This window comes from Python bivittatus, unplaced genomic scaffold (genome assembly GCF_059951505.1).
Source record: "Python bivittatus isolate LINGU-HERP-01145 unplaced genomic scaffold, Pbiv_v1 ctg000250_np1212, whole genome shotgun sequence".
In the NCBI taxonomy this organism is placed as follows: Eukaryota; Metazoa; Chordata; class Lepidosauria; order Squamata; family Pythonidae; genus Python; species Python bivittatus.
Window position 1 is genome coordinate 569,118 of NW_028277057.1, and position 19,146 is coordinate 588,263.

The window sequence follows — 19,146 nt, forward strand, 5'->3', positions numbered from 1 at the left end:
AGAATGGAATGCATCAATTCAGGATTCCAACCATTTCTCCATTCCATTTCCCCCATTAGATTTCCCCATTAGATTTTTTGCTAATTGCTTCCTATCTGATCCTGGAGTTAGTAAGTGGCCATCATGATTAGCAATCACTGACAGACATGTATCATCCATGAATTTAAAGTCTTCTGGTTGATGACCTCCACCACTAAAAGTCAGTCTTGCACAAGCTAGCATCTTCTAGATACATTGGAGTATAGTCCCTATAGTTCTACCTGGTGACTATGGAGGTTGTCCTCTAATGTGTCTAGACCAGATCAGGTTGAGGAATGATCCCATAATTTAATGCTACTTTGATGATGAAGATCAAAACCACCAATATTTGGTAGTTTTTACCAGAATGGGTAAAAATACTTAACCTGTTCTTGGTTTTCAGATTGCACCCAATATGAGTCTCCAGGTGATTGGTCCAGGTGGGAAGGGCACCAAAGTGGTGTTATGGTCTGAGAGTCGAATGCCCCAGCAGACATGGAGAGTTGATTCATTTGGGAGGATATGCAGCCAAATGTTTGAAGATAAAGTCCTAGATGTGAAAGGTAAGAGAATGAGGAGTGATAATTCTGACTTAGGAACAAAGGACAGTTTCAGAGGATAGAATTTAGGAGAGATTGTTCTGGCAGGAGATCAGACCATAGCCTGATAAACCTGCATTCACTAGAATTTCCCCCATCCCCAGGATGGTTCCTAGAAATGTCTTCTATTTAAACTTCATGTAGGTGATGGAATGCAGTAGGGAACCAGGCTCTTAGGAAGGAGGGAGCACATTCCAGGAGGGAAGTGGGGGAGACAAGAGGCAACACAGTACAGAGCAGGAGCGTGGGAAGAGAAAGAGACTTAGGATAGCCACTCCCTAGAATCTCCCAGGGTATATCCATTAGGTTAGAGTAGTACAGATTTAATCTGGCAAGATTCTGTCTATATGGTGTAAGCAATAAAAAAACTGAACTTGTTTGGATTGTTTCCCTGTTGTTCTTGGAATGAGCCTGACAATTTACTACATAATGGTGTATGCAGGTTTAAAATGCCTACAGTATATGCCAGGGTTTTTCAACCGTATCAACTTTAAGCATGCTGGGATTCTGGGAGCTGAAGTCCACACATCTTAAAGTTGCTGAGATTGAGAAATCCTGGTACAGAGCATAGTATATAAGTAATTGTAATAGAGTAATAGGAAACAGAGTAATAGGTAAGAGTAATATAGTATATTGAATAGTAATTCTTATTCATATAGTAATACAGGTAGTCCCTGGGTTAAGAATGCCCGGTTTATGAAGTTAAGAATGGAGCCTCTTGTAGCAAAATTCAAGTTAAATACACAGTGATTCAAGTTAAATATACAATGGCTCATTACACAATACTACTTCTACAGTGTTATACAATAATACTGTTCTCGCTTACGTACTAATTAGACTTAAGGACAGACCTTGGGAACAGAACTTGTTCTTAAACTGGGGGACTACTTGTATATAAATATGCAAATATTGTAATACTGTAATATAATACTTGATATTGTACGTTTTTAAAAATGCCTATCTGCATTATTTTATAGTTATGTTTAAATACATTTGTAACAAAATACAACAATATATTGCTTGACATTGTGTGTTTATTATAGACATTATCTCATAGTAATTTATAAATAAATATGTATGATAATGTATTATATATTATAGTAATATATAATGGTTGATATTGTTTAAAGTGCTTATATGCATTATAGTGAAATATGTAATATATTATATAGTACTTTATACTGTGTAACTAAAAATATTCATAGGCGTTATCTCATGGTAATATATATAGTTACACAAATAGTAAATACAGCAACATTCATATTGTAAAAGTTTTTAAAATGAATATACAGTATATGCTATGTAAAATGGAATACAGCATAGCAATATAGTACTTTCATTTAAAATGCATATATAGTTAATGCATATAAATATGTAATATATAATATAATTGTTCATATTATAGATGTGTTTAAAATGCTTATCTGCATTTTCACAATATTTAATATGCAGTATAATATAATAATAATATATATTATAATATATAATATAATATAATAATATATTATATATTATAATATATAATATAGCAAATTGCAGTAATATAGCACTTGATATGTATTACCTCATAGTATTATAGTAATATATAACTAAAATGTGTTGTATAATATGATGCTACAGATTGCCTTACAGGCATTTTCTCATGACAAACCCTCCTCTTAGCTGGTAGATGCTCTTCTTCTTTGAGCAAAATGCCAGAACCACATTGAAAAAAGAGTGGTGCCAGGGCCAAAAACACTTTTAACTTAATTTAAAATGAATGTTCATGAACATTAAAATTGAATGTCTTAATACTGTCAATAGGATTACTCGCCACGTCTTTCTGCTTTCCCCCTTCTGTTGCATTAATGTGAGCGTGGGATACGGTAAGGCCACGTGCAATAATGCAACAGTTTTAATGAAATTGGTGCATACTTTTTTTTTCCTGGGACGGGGAGCATGGAGAATGAGTGCCTGTAACTGCAGATGGACATGTGGCAGAGCTCAGATATATTGTTGGGTGGAACAAGATGTGGGAAGAAACCGATTTCCCACGCTGTGTCTGTTATTTATGTAAAACTGTCTATCTCTTCTTTCAAAAGCACATGTGCCATTTCCCCCTTTCTTGCTAGGAGGCAGAGCCTATGACCGGGATCACGCAGTCCTCTGGGAGTCCTCTGAAGAGAGACCCACACAGATTTGGGATGTTCAAGTGCTGTGAAGAAGGCAGAAATGGGATCATGAGTAGAACAGGAGCTCGCCTTGCAAGTCGTCCATGTTTTTTCGTGAACAAGTAGCATTTTGTTTGGGGTGGAAAACGATAACCATGCGGGTGCTGTTTTCGGTCAGCACGCACCACCTTTCCTTTCCCAAAGCTCACCATCTGAAAAAGCACAATTGTTTAATCATACAGATCTGAGACTGACTTTCTCAGCCTTCCTGCACTGGGCATTTGTTTCCCTCTATGCTTTTTTTTAGCTGCCCAGAGTAATGCTTTCCCAGGTCCAGATTACTGCAGCATTCCAAGAGGAGAGTCCTTCACCGTTGGACAGGGCTGGGAGCAGTTGCTTGAACACAGGCACTCAAGTAGGAAGAGGCATCACCAGCTGGTTTGGATATTTAAAGAGAAATCTAATTAACATAAGAACATATATAGGCATGTACAATCATGCTTGTCCCTTTTACTCTTTTTTTCCTAAGGGAAAGGCCTTCCTACCTTAAAAATTCTATTTATGTATCTATGTACAATAGGATGCTTTTATAAACTTATCTCTCTCTGGTGGATTTGCTTGATTATTTCCCACTGAAACAGGCTCGAGGGATATGATGGCTATCCAAATATACAGGGGTATTGAAAGTTTAGGCAACCTCTGATCAGATTCTATGTTTCAGTGAATCCCTAACTATGCAGAAGCTGACACAACCCCTACATGGTTAAATGGGGCATATTTCTAGATATGTGAATGAATACTTATGTTTATGTGCTGTTGTTTACAGATTCTGAATAAGAAAACAGTGAATATGGGAGATGCAGAAGTTTGGACACCTTTCACACTTTGTAACATCTCTTTTGGCAGAAATAAAATGTTCCATGCATTTCTTGTAGCCAGCTTAAAGTCTTTCTACAGTACTTTTCCATTTGGATTTTTTTCCCTACTCTTCCTTGCAGAACTCTTCTAGCTCAGAAATATTCTTTCGCTTTATTGCATGCACTGTATGTTTGAAATCTTCCCACAGTTTTTGAATAATGTTAAAATCTGGGGACAGTTAGCTGGCACACACCTGTAAGGGCATAAAATATATAGAACTTGTCCACAAAGAAATAGTTAATGATAATTAGCTGGAGTCCCAAACATTATTCAAATGTGAATAAAAGGCCCACTTTGTATGGAGCTACTGATCATCTGAATTTCTATCAAACCATGTTAATCCCAAGCATTCCACATGACAGATGTTTACAGAGCTGGTGACTGGAAGGGGAAGGATCAAAGGGAATGACTGCACATCAGATCATGGCCACTGTGGGATGCTCCCACACTGCATGTTCCTTGACTCTTCTATTTGCAATGGCTGGAAAAAATATTCTGCTTGCTGCTTCCAGTACAATTTGATACTAATGAGCTAGGGTACTTTCTAATATAATGCAGATTTTATATGTTTGATTGAAGATTTACAACCTGCATTCCTCTAGCTCTCAGATCATCCCTTTTTCAAGATGATACCAGCAAAATATTTTTTTTCCTTAGAAAAGGAATAGAAAAACAGATGCATTAAGCCTCCAGTAGAGATTTGTAGCAACACCTAATTTGTGAATCTTGTGCATATGCATACACGGGATTTTACTATTGAGATATGCATGCAGTGAAATAAACACAAGGTGGTCTCTTTATTGGAACATATGAAACAGCATCTGGCAAAGCTGAAGGCTCTGGTGCAAAAGAGCAAAAAACTCTCCCATTATAGGGCAGCAACCAGAGGAAAAAAATACAGTATGCATGTCAAAGGTCTTCATGCAAAGTAGTCCTGGCCTGCTACACCCCTGGAGGTCAGCTGTCAGTCAAAATAGACAGTGCTTAGCTCAGTTTCCTCAATCTGATGCCCGTAGATGGATGAAATTAAAACTCCCAGAATTCTTAGCCAACGGTGGCACTCAGCCAACTTTGAAAAGGCTTAGCAGGATTGGACCTGGTTAATATTTAAATGGAGGACAAAAACATTGTAAAGCTGTGGGCTAGAATAAAAAGTTGGAAAAATTTCCCAGAAGAAACCAGCAGGAAATCACTTCCATATAGTTCCCAAGAACACTACCATGAGATCAAGAGTTGAGCAGGTTTAGCTACTCAACACTTATCCTTACTGTTTAGACTCATCTTATCACCTCTAATATTTCAGGGGTCTAAATCAGCACTTACTTCTGTTGTTGTTCTAATGCCATCTGCTTCTTTACTTGATTCCCACACAATATTTATTTTATTTTAATTTTTATCCCATCTTTATTTTTGGTCAGTTCAAGGCAGAGTACGTATCTAATGTTCCTGCCTACTGTTTTCCCCACATCAACAGCAACCCAGTGAGGAGGGTTGGGCTGAGGCAGAGGGCTTCCATGCCTCAGGCAGGACTAGAACTGACCATCTCCCAGTTTCTAGCCCAGCACCTTCACCGCTACACCAAACTGGTTCCCAATAGACAGACTCAGAACTTACATTTTTCATAGCCTTAGTGGAAGGTTACAGTTGAGTTACAGGAATAATTGCATCTCGTCATAGTTTCAGCCATTGGAGGGCAATGTTGGGTTCAAACTCTGTGCTGTAGTTTTGTTGGTGAAACAATTTGCACGTCTTCTACTACTAAGGAGGAGAGTTTCTCATCATGACATTCCACAAATGCACATTCAGCAGAGTCACAATGGGCAGTGGCGCCATACAGGAATGTGTGAGAAACAAATGCACATGACATCTGCTCCACTAGTTTATGGAATTATTTTTTGCCCTGCCAAGCCTTTTAAAATAAGAACAGACCTTACGTTAAGAGGAGAACCAGATCAATGTTCAGATGGTTGAGTTAACTCAGAAGCTATGGAGAACACTGCAGGATTTCCATCCTCTTTAGGCTAGTGGGCACATTTTTCTGGGCACTCAAAAAAAAAAAAAATCCCTCCTACCATTAAACTTTGCTTCTACTGGTAACTTGTCCTTTGATAAAGTAGCTGCCATGGGGGCTTGGCACAAAACATTGATTTAGCAGAAAACAAAGTGGTGAAGTCCTCCTCTGCTATCCTCTTAAGCATTGCAGAGCCCTATCAACCGTCCAGCTTGCCTTGGTCTTTTCCAGGCCAGATGGAGACAGTACAGAAGTGCCTTTCCACTTTCCTTTTCTAAGAATGCCTGTGCAGCATATAAACACTCCAAAGGCATTTTTGGAATGAAGATGATTCTGGAGTCTAATAGAGGAGTACTTGGCTTACTGGTGCCCATAAATGCTATGTGGAGGACCCCCGGCGTAATGGGGAAAAAGCATCTAAATTGACATTCCTTGAAAATGACCCATAAATCCACCAGGTTTCCCACCTTTCTTTGGAATAATTTTGCAGGGGCTTCATTCTGAGGAAAAGGAGAAACTCCCATTGCATTGGTGGCTTGATGCCCCAAAACAAGAGAGTGTCTTCACCTTAATAGCAGTACAGAAGAAATTTCATGGCAAGCTACATCTGCTGTAATGTCCTCTTTCCCTGTCTTGTTTACTTCTGGCCACCATTCCACCCAGATCCTGGGAAGAAAGTACCTCAAATGTGGGAGGGCAAGGTTTTCCTTGATGTGGGGCAGGTTATGACAGGCTCTTTGGAATACTTTAAGGACCAAACTGCTGAGCAGGTGGAATATGGAAGCATTTGCATCCATACCTTGAACCAGCAGAAGTCAATGCAGGTGTGAAATGTGCTGTAGCAAAATTCCATTCCTGTAGAGGGATCCTGTAGAACAGTGTTTCTCAACCTCAGCAACTTTAAGAGGTGTGGATTTCAGTCCACACCTCTTAAAGTTGCTAAGCTTCAGAAACACTGCTGTAGGGAGACCGTTCCTGCTTCCTTCTCTGCTTTAATTGCCTTTGTTTTAAGCCCCTACACATGCATGAGTTCCCTCCCAGGTAATGGGTGACAAAGCCTAGCAGGTTGATGTTAGGTACTGGAACAAGGAGGCAAACTGTACTGTAAGAGAGTGCAGCTATGGGTCCTTAAGGCGCGCTCATGGGCTGTGAAGAAGGAGCCAATGTCATGTTGCCAGGGCATCTTCACAGTGTAGCTAGGTGCAAATGGGAAATGACTCTTTTGAAGGACCTGCCCCGGCTGTAGAGTGTGCAAGTTTTTCCCCAGGGCTTAATGAGGCTTCTTAATGCTCTGTGTGTGTGTACAACAGGGTGGGGTGGGGTACCCAAAGTGACTGAAAAATGGCCTTTCCTCTCCCTCTGCACCTATGAATGCAGAGAAGAGGTAAGACTGAGAAGAGGTAAGCAGGTTGTGGTAGATAACAATTGTTTCATATCTTTACCTGAAGCATCAGATTCAGATGTTTTGTAGGAAATGGAGCATGATGTATCAAAGTAGAGTGGGTGAGGGACACATGCATCCTGTTTTGAACATTAAAAAAGATAAATGCAAGAGGGAAACTGCTAGTACATTCTCCTCTTTGCTATTCTTAAATGTCTTCATTCCTTCCCATTTTGCTTTTCTGCTGAACATGAAATTCCAACTGCAGTTTGGCTCTAACCCAAGATATTAGCCCACAGAGACACATGTACACACAGATCACAAAACAAGTGGTTCGGTGCACTCCCCTCCCCTCCCAATGATGTCTCCATTAACTGGTGGTGATAAGATCTTAAGACAGAAAAGTCACCCACTTCCTGAAGGGTGCATTGTTTAGCTCCAGTGGGTGTAAGATTACCAGCTTTGTAGTGCTCTGCGGCTGTCACTTGAAATCTAGCAAATGAGCAGGTGTTCTAGCCAGCTTGACGCTATCAACAAGCTGCAGAAGGCTTGCAAAAAAACAGTAGCATTGCCAGTTTGAGTGGGAACATAGTTAGCAAAGTTGGGGGGAAAAGTTGGGGGGGGGGAATCTCATTGTTTTAAAATCCTATGGGGGAAAAAATGGTCAACCCAAATGTGTATTAACAATGGTCACAAGTTTGGGACTAAACCCAAAGTAACATGAATTTCAGGATTGCTTTTTTATTGTTGTTAGTGGGATTCATTAGACCAGTTCTTTTCTCAACCTCAACAAGTTTAAGCTGTGTGGACTTCAAATCCCAGAATTCCCCAGCCAGGGAGTTGAAGTCCACACAGCTTCAAGTTGCTAAGGTTCAGAAACACTGCATTAGACTACTGAAAATGTAAAATAGCAAATCTGGGTTCCTCCAGGGGCATATATCCAAATTAAATATAGGGATACAAGGCTGTCTCCAGAAATTGGTGAGGCCTCAGAAAACTGGAGGAAAACAACTATTGATCCGTTTTGTTTTGTTTTGTTTTAAAGGAAGTAGGACGACCTGGCAAATAATAAACCTGTCAGCTTGACATCTGTACCGGCTAAGTCCTTGAGCAGATTATTCAACAGTTTGTGAGCACTAAGATAGGAATGCAACACTTAACAAGAGCCAGCATAGGTTTGCTACAAGCAAGTTATGCCAAAATAATCTTATCTACTTTTGGGACAGAGTTACCAGCTTAATAGATAGGGGGAATGTTGTAGACAGAAATAATGGACCTTGATTTCACAAAGCTTTTGAAAAAAGTCTCTCATTATATTCCTATTAATAGAATGGTAAAATATGGGCTAAATGATATCATTTAGCTGGATTTGTAATAGGCTGAATGAGCCCACTCAGAGAATTCTCATAAATGGCTCCACATCAGCTTGGAGAGCAGTAGTGAATGAAATGATGCAACGGGCACACATTTTTCTTAATGACCTGGATGAAGGAGTTGAGGAAATGATTATCAGATTTGCTGATGTTGTAAAATTAAGAGGAAGGACTAACACTTTAGAAGAGAAAGAGAATATTCAGAAAGATCTAGACAGGTCAGAATGGACAATAGAAACAACAGGACGAAATCTAACAGGAAAAAATACAAAATCCTGCTTCTGGGGTGAAAAAATATCATGGGCTGAATGCGAGCCAGCAGGGAGATGCAGCTGCTAAAAAAAGGCAAATACTATAGTGGGACTATAAAGTCCAAATCATAGGAGATAGTAGTCTCTCTCTACTCAGCCTGATCTTTTTATGTCTCCATGAGCTGGCCAAAGAAGAATGAAAGTTAGGAACTGAGTTTCTTAAAGTGAGATCAGACTGATATACATGCAATGAAATCATCATCCAGGGTCTCCTATCTTTGCCTTACCTTCTTCAAAGAGTTCATAGTTATTTTACTCTTGTGTGAAGGTACTAAGCAGCCGTGCCTTGGAGGATTTTCTTAAGTAGCCCAGACAATAAAAAAAAGACAGATTTGCCAGCTAGCCAAGAAGCTTTTATTTGAATCAACCTCCGCATATATCACAGAAGGTAACAGCAATCAGTGTATAAACCAAACTTTTATCTTGTGTCATTATTTTCACTTTGGACTGTTTTCTACAAATGAGCAACGCAAAATTTCATTTTGATTACATTTCACATAAATGTAAATGTAATTATAATCAATGACATTCTGTCATCCAGTCTGATGAATAATTGTCCTTCCTGTCCTGTTAAAAAGGATAATCTGGTGGGGGCCCCCACCCAAGACCTTGCCTTCCTGTTCAAGAGTTTGGTATTCTTGTCTTGAAATGCTGAAGCCCAAGACTAAGCCTCCTGGATGTGGGTGTTACCTCTTTCTTTGAGGCAAGAGAAGGCTTCCCACAAGGTAGATTTATGGACAAAGAGGTGAGCAACCATTACCCCAGAGATAGTGGCTTGAGAGAGCAAATTGGGGATACCCATAAAGGGTGGCAGGATGGGACACCATAATGGGTGAGCCACGATTATATGCGTGCGTGGCTTATATCCATTCTTAGACAGCCTCTGCAAAAGAATCCTGTGCCTTTTGTAGGGAAGTGCCATCTGGATAATCTGTCTCAGGCCACAGAAGATGTGTCTTGGATATTTCATAACTCTTCTTACGCAGATTTCCTCTGAACAATGACAGTCATGTACACCATCTCATATGAATGCATGGACTTTAAGATCTACATCAGACATTTTCCGGGTTTTCTTTCATCTTCCTGTTTAATTGGCCATTGCAGTGAAGAGTGAATCAAAAAGACTTGCAACCATGGATACTGGTGGATGGGCCAACATTATAGATTAATTGCAGCGCAGGATGCTGGGTGGACTAGCAGTTAGCGATGGAAAGGAGTTCCTTTCTTAGCCCTGGATAGATTGATGGACCTTCATATTCTCCCTTCTCTAAAGCGAAGCTCCAGGTTCAGTACATGTGAAGGAGATGGATCACCATCAACACAAATGGAAGCAAAAAGAAAGCTGGGCCCTCAAACACCATTATGCTAGAATTTATAGTAGCATTTGTTTTTGACACCTGAAAGAGAAATAGAGAAAGATATTTTATATTGGGTCAAATAGGGTGTCAACAACCTGAAGACAAGCAATTATTTTATCCACTGACACATGTCCCCACTCAGGGAACTGGAGCAGGTGTTTAGCCTGTATCTACACGTGATTTTGACATCTGTTTATCCCTCCAGGGTAGAGAGGTAGACCTTTGGATGATATATGCAAAAGAGAAAAACATGGAGCTTATTCCCAAATATTGTTAACATCTGTTCCTCCTCCCCTCCTGGCAATACCTATAATATTCTAATATGATCAGAGATGCAAAGGCCTAAAAAGAAAAACAAAATCAGACAAGAAATTTAAAAAATAAATATTTGGGAAAGATACTTTTTAGGTCTCCACTTCACTAAAGCTAAAGATTTAGGCAGGCATTTGACTGCAGGACAGATGGATCTAAACCCCAAACAGGAGATGGGTGTGCCAATCAGCTCAGAGTTCATTGTGCATTTTAAGTGAGGTCTGAAAAAGAATGTCTAAGTGCACTCTGGCTCCAAAACTCCCTGTGCTTCGGACTCTCCAAATCCTGCTGTATCTAGAAAATGCAAAAAGATCTTCAAAGCAGCTGGGTACATGGAAAAATTGTGGGAAAAGCAGATTGTTGCACATAATGCTCACCCTGGGACAAATGGCTCCATGAATCTTAACTGGAACCTGAAAACACATGTGGTTCCTTTGGGAAGAAATTCTTTATGGTGAAGAAGCTGCAAGGGGAATGCCTACTGAAGTCATCCTTTGTCCCCATTGTCCCCATGCCATGTTTTTCCCTGGACCTCTTCACTTTGTCCCACTCGGTTCCAGAGATAAATTAAATTTCTATTCATACTTCAATAATGTATCGTCCTCCCCACCAGCCATGCACGCCAGTTGTTTAAGTTATCAGTTAAACCAATACAACCTTTGCAACTGACAAATTAGAAACTTTAAGAAAACTGTTGTCTATGCTTAAAAAAATAACGGTTTCCTGTTCCTGCATGAGCTCTTATTTTAGCGCATGGAAAAGAAAATGCAGAAATAGCTAAACGCAATGTTTTAAGACCTATACAGTATTTCCAAGGAAAGGAATGTGACCCCAAACTCAGTAGAATTGTTTGGTTCAGAGGAACTGGACTGTGAATTAATTTGAACAGACTTCTCTAAAATGTTAAAAAATGCTCTCAAATGAAAAAGAAATGCTGAAATCACTGACCACAGTGAAATCAATGAGATTTTGGGAGAGTGTGAGGTATCTAGAGGTAGTGGGAGGTTGTACAATCACACCTGAATTCCAAAAAAGTTGGCTAAACTCTTATAGATGATATAATCTTGATTCTGAGCATGTATATGATTTAATGTTTAGAAGTTTTAGATTTGGACTCAATTTAAGCGTCAGAGGTTAGGTGTCCCACACTCAAATCACCAGTCAGAAAGTCCAGGGGAACTTTGGAGTGATCCCTACTATTGTGAGGGCGGTTGGATTCAGCCTAAGGTTGTTTGGCAATAACACAGAGGAACCTAAATGTAATAATCATGATGATAATGATGATTTTAAAAACAGGCAACATTCTGGTGTAGGGCAGCAGAACAGCTAGGATTGAAGACCTTATAAATGTGTCCTTTGGGGCAGCAATATGAATTGGTCTATTTGTACACCAGTAACATTTACCTGCTCCGTTATCACTCCATGCTTTCCCAACATGGGGGAACTCTGCATTGATTAGACTTAACTCCCAGAATGGTAGCATTTGGTCCTGTTGGAAGCATTCTAGGAGTTGAAAATCAGCCAATCTGGATGATCCTGAATTGAGGAAAGCTGCTGTGCCACTGCTCCTTCTTCCCAATATTTTAGGGTGAAACACAACAAAACCATGCTAATTCTGATAAATTAAATACTGCAGGTGTGTTGACTTTCTAATTTTAACTTAGCAGCAACAGCAATGATATTTGCTTCTGCTATCCTGATGCTAAAGGGTTGTGGTTGGTTTTTTCTTGAAGAACCCAAGGGAATAAACACACTTGCTTGTACAAAAAGGAAACAAAATAAAACAAAACCACCAACCTTAACCATGACTGCTGTATTTAGCTGACTCTAAAGGAAATTTAACTAATTAAAACATTTGAATTATTTAAAGAGGTACCTCTGATTTTAAAAGAGAACTTTATAAAGAACTCTTCATATTTTTTGTCCCAGTACTCACAAAAGTAACTGAGCCCAAAACAGATAACTGTGCCCATGGATAAGATAGTATGTGGATGGGTATGGGTTGTGTATTCTTAGATATTGGCTATCATGGTTTGTAGTTTTTAACATTTAGACCTTTTTTTATTAAATAATCCAGGTAGCTTACAAAAAAGTGGAAATAATACACGGCAGTTTAAAATCATTGCTCCAAAGTAAATTCATTCTTAGTAGATAACCAATGCTTGGCTGTTTTAAGACAGCCAAGACATGTCAAGAAAAGATTGCATCAACCTCATGGATGATGATGATGATGATGATGATGATGATGAATAAAAATAATAATACTATGGAAATCATACTACTACATAAGATCCATAATGCAATAATTCAAAAGAGAACAATAAAGAAGGGTATTTTAGAAGCTGTGCAACCTTAAGACATACATGGATGAACGTGGCCTCTGTTGCCTCACAATGCTGTTAGGCATAAACAGGTAAATAATCTGAGAAAGAGCAGTTGAAGAAATGGGAAATGGGTGGCTTTGTTGCACAAAGGAACCGAGAATCCTACACAACTTTAACTGAAATAATGCAAGAAAGGGAACTGATATACCTTGAGTCTATCTGTTTACGATGAGAATGGGAACTGATGAAAGAGCATGGGAGGCACGTGTCTCCAGCCTGAAATGTCTAATGGTGCAACCGCGAAAGAAAGAAAATAGTTGCAGAAATGGCAGCAACTGACTTCAGTTTTTATAGTTCCTGTCTTTCTGTGAGTTTGAAAGTTTATGTTATCATATCTAGTTTTGAGAAATTTTTAATTGGGCATTTATTTTTACTTTAACATAGCATAGCTGCCAATACAATATTTTTTAATAGAAGACAGGGAAGAGGACAGAAACCTTTCACTTTACACAGGATTCCCCACCCTACCCCCACCCTACCCCCACCCTGCCTTTAATACCCTAATTTCTAATTATTTTTTTTTATCCAGGCCAAGGGATTCCTATCTCTGTCTTTTTTTTACGGAGGTCAGAACAACTTCAGAGTGCTAAAATAAAATTACAGTAAAAGGAAGAGAAACAAAAACCTTGTGAAGCCTGCCTGTTTATCGAACTGGCCTTCCAGCTGAAATTTAATTTATGAATTATATTAAGAATAGGTGAGAGCTAGTTTGGTGCAGTGGTTAAAGACACCAGGCTAGAAACCAGGAGACCCAGAGTTCTAGTCCTACCTCAGGCACAAAGCCAGCTGGGTGACCTTGGGCCAGTCCCTCTCTCACAGCCCTAGGAAGGAGGCAAAGGCCAACCATTTCTGAAATGGTTGCCAAGAAAACTGCAGGGACTTGTCCAGGCAGTCTCCAGGAGTCAACACTGACTCAAAGGCATCATCATCATCATCATCATCGTGCAGCCCAAATTCTAAAGTCATGCTCTCTAATGCAAGCCAAGGACCAGCAGCCATAAACTGCTACTTCTCAGTCAGCCTGCTAAGCAGAAGAAGGTGAGAGAGAGCAGAAGACAAGGATGCCTTCCTCTTACTTTGGGTTCTGGTCCCACCTCCACAGGATTCAACCCACCCAGGTAATCCCTGACACTTGAAGAGAATGTGGTCCTCGCTAAAAAAAATAATAATAATACAATACTCCTGACTTCGGTTTGGCTCTCCCAAAGGCCCCCTAAGTAATTTTCCAGCATGAATATAGTATTTTGATAAAAGCTAAAGAACTGATGCCCTTTTAAGTGTACAGTTACTCCATCACTGGATTCTTAATGGCTTTTTGCAGAAAGAAGGATGGTGATGGAAAGAGGGTGAGATGGAAAACGACTTAAAATCCTGTGAATCAGTGCAGTGTGTCAGCCTCGCCTGAAATTAGACAAAATGAGACCATGGAATCTCGGATGAATGATCAGTACCGAATATTATGTATACCGTGCTGAACTGGAATGGAAACCAGATTAAATAAAAATAACATTAAAAGTGACATTAGCCGCAGTGTGTGTAAAGGTAATAAAAAAAAAAGAATGCAGGCATTGCATACAATAAATCTTGAACATTTAGAATAAAAATGAAGAAGTTGCAGGTTGGAGCCAAGTGAGTCAAATGAATAAATTGTTAACACTGTGTGGAGATTAGTGTTTTGTCTGGGTGTGATCTAGTGCAGAGTTCCTCAACCTCAGCAACTTTAAGATGGGTGGACTTCAATTCCCAGAATTCCCCAGCCAGCCGGCTGGGGAATTTTGGGAATTGAAGTCCACCCATCTTAAAGTTGCTGAGGTTGAGGAACCCTGATCTAGTGGGTTAAGCCTGAGGAACTGAAAGTTAGTGAGGCCAGTGGGGGTTAAAAAGCTTCAAATTCTTGTTCCTTTCCAAAAGTTGAAGGCCAATCATATATAAGTTTATATATATCATAATAGGAAGTAGAAGGCCCTTTTCTGTTTCTGTTTTATTGTTCATGAATGCCTCATCTTCCTTCTACAACCTTGGGGTGCTTGCACCACTCAACCACAGTCAACCATGATTCATATTTTATAAATTACTACGGCTTAGATTACATTATGTCTTAGCACGCTCTGTGACTCAGGCCACCACCTTAAGCCTTAAGAAAGCTTGTTTTGGCTGAGTGTGCTAGAGGAACACAGCCAGTGTGATTTTTTTTTTAAACCACAGCACATTGTTCAAATAAAGTCATTATCAAGACATCGTGATTTCTGGTGTGCTGTAGTTCCAAGATGCTGCATTCAGTTGCTGGAAAAACAGTGCACTAGAAGAAAGGTTGGTCAGGGTGCCTCTGAGGAATGAACTCTGAGTTAGGGTGAGTTTCCAAGAAGAGTTTATTTGCAGTCAGCTGAGCGGGCACACTTTCTAAACAGGAATGTGTGCCCGAGAAAGAGCTGGGTGACCATTTATGCATCTTTACATCCTACCATGCACGAGCACTTACAACCTGTTTTTTTACAACCCTCTAATACTGTGACCTCTTAACATACCCTCCATGTTTTGCAGGTGGAAAATCTGGTGCATGTCAACTCAGAAACACGTAGAGCAGTGTTTCTCAACCTTGGCAACTTTAAGATGTATGGACCTCAACTCCCAGAATTCTGGGAGTTGAAGTCCACACATCTTAAAGTTGTCAAGGTTGAGAAACCGTGATGCAGAGGACTGCTATTTCAAGGCACAGTAATTTTTTAAAGTAAGTTTCTCTTTTGAGCCTTGGCCTCTGCAAGGTTTGATTTTGCAGAGAATGGCTGTCTGCTTCCAAAAAGGCGTGGTTCCAGATTTAGTCAAATCTAAGCCCTAAATTATTTAAATCCATATGGTTTAAATAAGCTATGGCTGACTTTAGGCACAGAGACTTAAATGGTAACTCTTAAAATACGACCACTGCTGGAAACAGCCTGTTGTAATGTTGTTGGAGGATGACTTGGATCCAAAGTAGTCTGCTTTAAAAGTTGGTTAGGATAATGGTAAATATTCCTTTATAAGCAGTGCGGAGTGAGAAAGTCATCATGGTTTGGGTGGCCCTTCAGTGGTCCCTGCTAAGCACCATGTATTTTACATACCTGCATGTGCAGAAATGCAGCCGTGTATGTTTGGGCAGACTGAGAACAAGACAAGATGCATGCTATATTTATGAGATACGTTAAGCCAGAAAAAAGGAGGAAGAGGCAACCTGGTTAGTTAATTCCACGTTATACAACCTGGTTAGCTGAGTCCACATTGCACACAGAATTTTAACCCAAGGTTGAACATGTCAACTAGACCCCAATAGAAACTGGAGTACAATGTGAAGCATTAAAATGACAAGGCACATATGCTCAATGCTTTAGCTTGGATGGGATGTGAAACAGGGCTAGATAGCTAAGTTTGAGCTCAGGAAGTCAAAACGATTGCTAAGTACTAAGACTTCAACCCAGTGTTTGGAATGACCACTAGGTGGCAGCAAGGAAATGAAGAAAACCCCTCTATTGAAGTGGTTTCTGCTGCCCCAATATGGCAAACTTGCTAGATATTGTTTGACTCCTTGTAAAAACCCACTGGGGAGGATGTTCCAGACAGCCCATGGAGAAAATTGGAAGTAGGAGCAGAAAATTTGGGCCAGGAAGAATGGAATCGTCCAAATGGGAGAATACAATTTGGTGCATTTGCAGAAATTTAATACGACTCCATTTGGAACCTGGAATGAAAGAGGTAAGGTTGCCAATTTTTCAACTGACTATGGTAATTATCTTTGATGGACTGTTTTATTTACAGTACATTTCAGAGGATTATACTAGTTTATCTGCAAACTTTGAACCGTTTTACAGGCTTTTTTCCTGACAGACACAAAAGAAGCAGCAGGAATTCCCACTGGTCAACTGGCAATCCCAATAGGACGTTAGATAGGTTGGTTGATACCTATATTGATTATATAGGTTACCATTATATTGATATCAATATAATCTTAAATAAAGATACAGTTATGTCAGTCCAAACCATAACAGGGCATGTGTTGGAGAAACTGCTTAGGGTTAGCAACGTTTTTGGACGCTGATGTTCTCTGAAGTCAGTTTTGAAGTATATGTCCTTTCAATTACATTTCTATACATTTTTTAAATCAGCCAGTAAGTTCTATGTAATCTAGGGAGTCTTAGCTATAAGTAGAAACCCAAGGATACCAATTACAAGGCATAAACCAGTGAAGTCTTATGGATTATTATTTAGAAATTAAGTACTTTCATGTTTAGTAGAACGTCTAAGAAATACATCCCCCATTGAAAACCTGCACCCAGTTCACAAATACATACTTCCTTCAGTGCAAGCCAGGTGTTACTGCTCTTTGAAATAACTAAGACTTTAATTTGACTCACCGGTGCAGATGCTTTACCTCCTTTAGTCTCAGGCGAAGGGTTATCTGCTTGTTCATTGGCCATGGCCAGGCTCATCAAGAGAATGGCACCAATAAGCAAACTGGCCTTCATGGTTAAGCTCTCTACAGCTCTTGAGGTTGGTGCCTCTAGGAAAAGCAACTTCTTTCTTAGAAGAGATGCAGAGGTTTTTCTGCTAAGGTTGGCAAAAGCAGAAGGAACTCACACATCACAATCAACCTCTTCTGATTTGCTTTTGTAGATGGAGGGGGCGATGATGGGTGGGGACTGCACTGGCTGGGCCTCTGACACCTCCAGTGTTTATCGACTTGCCTAGAAGAATGTAGCTGCAACAGGTGTGTTTGCTGAAGCACATCCAAGGGACAGCAACCCTTTAATGAGCCACAGGACAGATACACGTCTTGTAAATCTCACTGCCCTGAAAGGAGGGATATGCATGCATGACAATTGTCAATTACTCAAGTAGACCCCTTTCTCTGAAACATGACCTTCTCCTCCTCCTCTTCCTCTTTTCTTCCAGATGAATATCACAGTCTAATGAACTAGGGGTTGACTCCAGTGATTTCGGCTGTACGTTATTCCAATCATGTTTTATAAAATTAGTGGTGTCCAGTTTGGCAAGTTTATTTTATTTATTTATTTAAAACATTTATATAGCTGCCCATCTTATATCAAACTCTGGGCAGCTCCCATTTTGGTGGTATTGCACCAAAACTCCAATTCCAATCGATGTGGCAATTGATTTTTTTTCCTCCATAATCTTTCTACCTCAGTGTGTAAATCTTGGTATTTTGTTTCTCTCTGGTTGTGTTTCATCCATTTGACTATCTCTAGATATCACCAGATCAGTGAACTACACTTTGATTATAATGTTCTCTTCTAAATGCTGATTTGGCTCTAATTTTTTTCTCTGAAAGTCAAGTTGGATTTTATTTGCCTGAGCTGCTGTGTTTTACGTACTCGGCCATTGGTGACAGTATGAATGCTGCCACAGGGCTTGTCCTATCATCAGGCAGTCTGACGCAGCCACCTGAAGCAGCAGAAGTTGCAGGACAGCAGCTGTGATGCCTGGCTGTTTCTCTGTTTGGAGGACAGAGATGCATGTGATACATGGACTGCTTTCATCCCCTGAACTGGCCTGTTGACCTCAAATGTGGTAGAAGCTGTCAAATGACAAACCAGTTAGCTTTTGTAGGTAGCCTGAGGGAAAGGACACCATCTTGCTCTTGGCTTTAGGATGCATAGTATCTAGGGAGGATCCTGAATGCTATGAGTTTGCATGTTTGTAAGATAAAGCACTCTACGTTGATTGCCTTGGGCAACATAAGTGCTGCTTGAGTATTATATTAAAAATGTGAGTCACATATACCAAAGTAGCATTCTACTCTGTATATAGATTCAAGAAGTGGGAACTGAGTACATGCATGTCAAAAAGGCAAAGCAAAACCATTTCTCCCCATTCTCTATTGAGCATATTTACCAGGAAGGACATTCTACCAATGTTTGGCTCTTAAAGGAAAGTCCTCTGCCTTCTTGATGAAACTAATATTTGAAACAGGGCATCAGGTACTAGTTTGATAATTTCAAGATGTTTTTATTGAAAATTATGTTTTAAGATACATCTGATTGGAAACACTAAATATATGCATTTATGCTTAGATGCATATACTAAATATTTATGTTTTAAATACTTATCCCAGTGAGGTTGTTAATGGATTTTCACTTGTTCCCAGCACTTTATGATTTTGCTATATGTTTTTGTATATTGTCAGGTTAATTAAACTAATCACCTCCATGGACACAGAGTTAAATTATCTGGGTGGGGGATAGGTTTTATGGAAACCCCCTATTTGTTTGCAAAAATGAATCTGCTGGTTGGTGTGCATTCTTCAAAAATGATTCAGAAAAGTTGCTTCAGAATGCAAGGG

The 19,146-nt window shown here is 39.7% G+C and overlaps 2 protein-coding genes and 1 long non-coding RNA gene across 8 annotated transcripts in view; 2 read left to right on the plus strand and 1 right to left on the minus strand.

Moving 5' to 3' along the window:
• CRYBG2 (crystallin beta-gamma domain containing 2) overlaps nucleotides 1-3,685 on the plus strand; it is a 29,604-nt gene extending 25,919 nt beyond the window's left edge. The window contains exons 18-19 of the mRNA XM_025172057.2: nucleotides 422-581; nucleotides 2,729-3,685. Coding sequence (XP_025027825.2) covers nucleotides 422-581; nucleotides 2,729-2,817 — 249 coding nt within the window. The 3' untranslated portion in view covers nucleotides 2,818-3,685. The remainder of the gene's footprint in view (nucleotides 1-421; nucleotides 582-2,728) is intronic.
• Nucleotides 3,686-9,092: 5,407 nt separating this feature from the next.
• LOC148216003 (uncharacterized) lies at nucleotides 9,093-17,577 on the minus strand. Its single transcript, XR_015796154.1, has 2 exons — nucleotides 17,201-17,577; nucleotides 9,093-10,158 (listed from the first exon to the last, which is right to left on the minus strand). It is a non-coding gene; the product is annotated as an uncharacterized LOC148216003 (long non-coding RNA).
• The window catches only part of UBXN11 (UBX domain protein 11), a 31,914-nt gene continuing 29,134 nt past the window's right edge, over nucleotides 16,367-19,146 (plus strand). For 3 of the 6 annotated variants that reach the window (XM_025176630.2, XM_088140914.1, XM_088140913.1), the window contains exon 1: nucleotides 16,368-16,541. In XM_025176630.2, the coding sequence (XP_025032398.2) occupies nucleotides 16,413-16,541 (129 nt within the window). In that variant the 5' untranslated portion in view covers nucleotides 16,368-16,412. Of the gene's footprint in view, nucleotides 16,542-19,146 lie in introns of all 6 variants that reach the window. The other 3 variants (XM_088140917.1, XM_088140919.1, XM_088140916.1) reach the window with 2 other exon arrangements.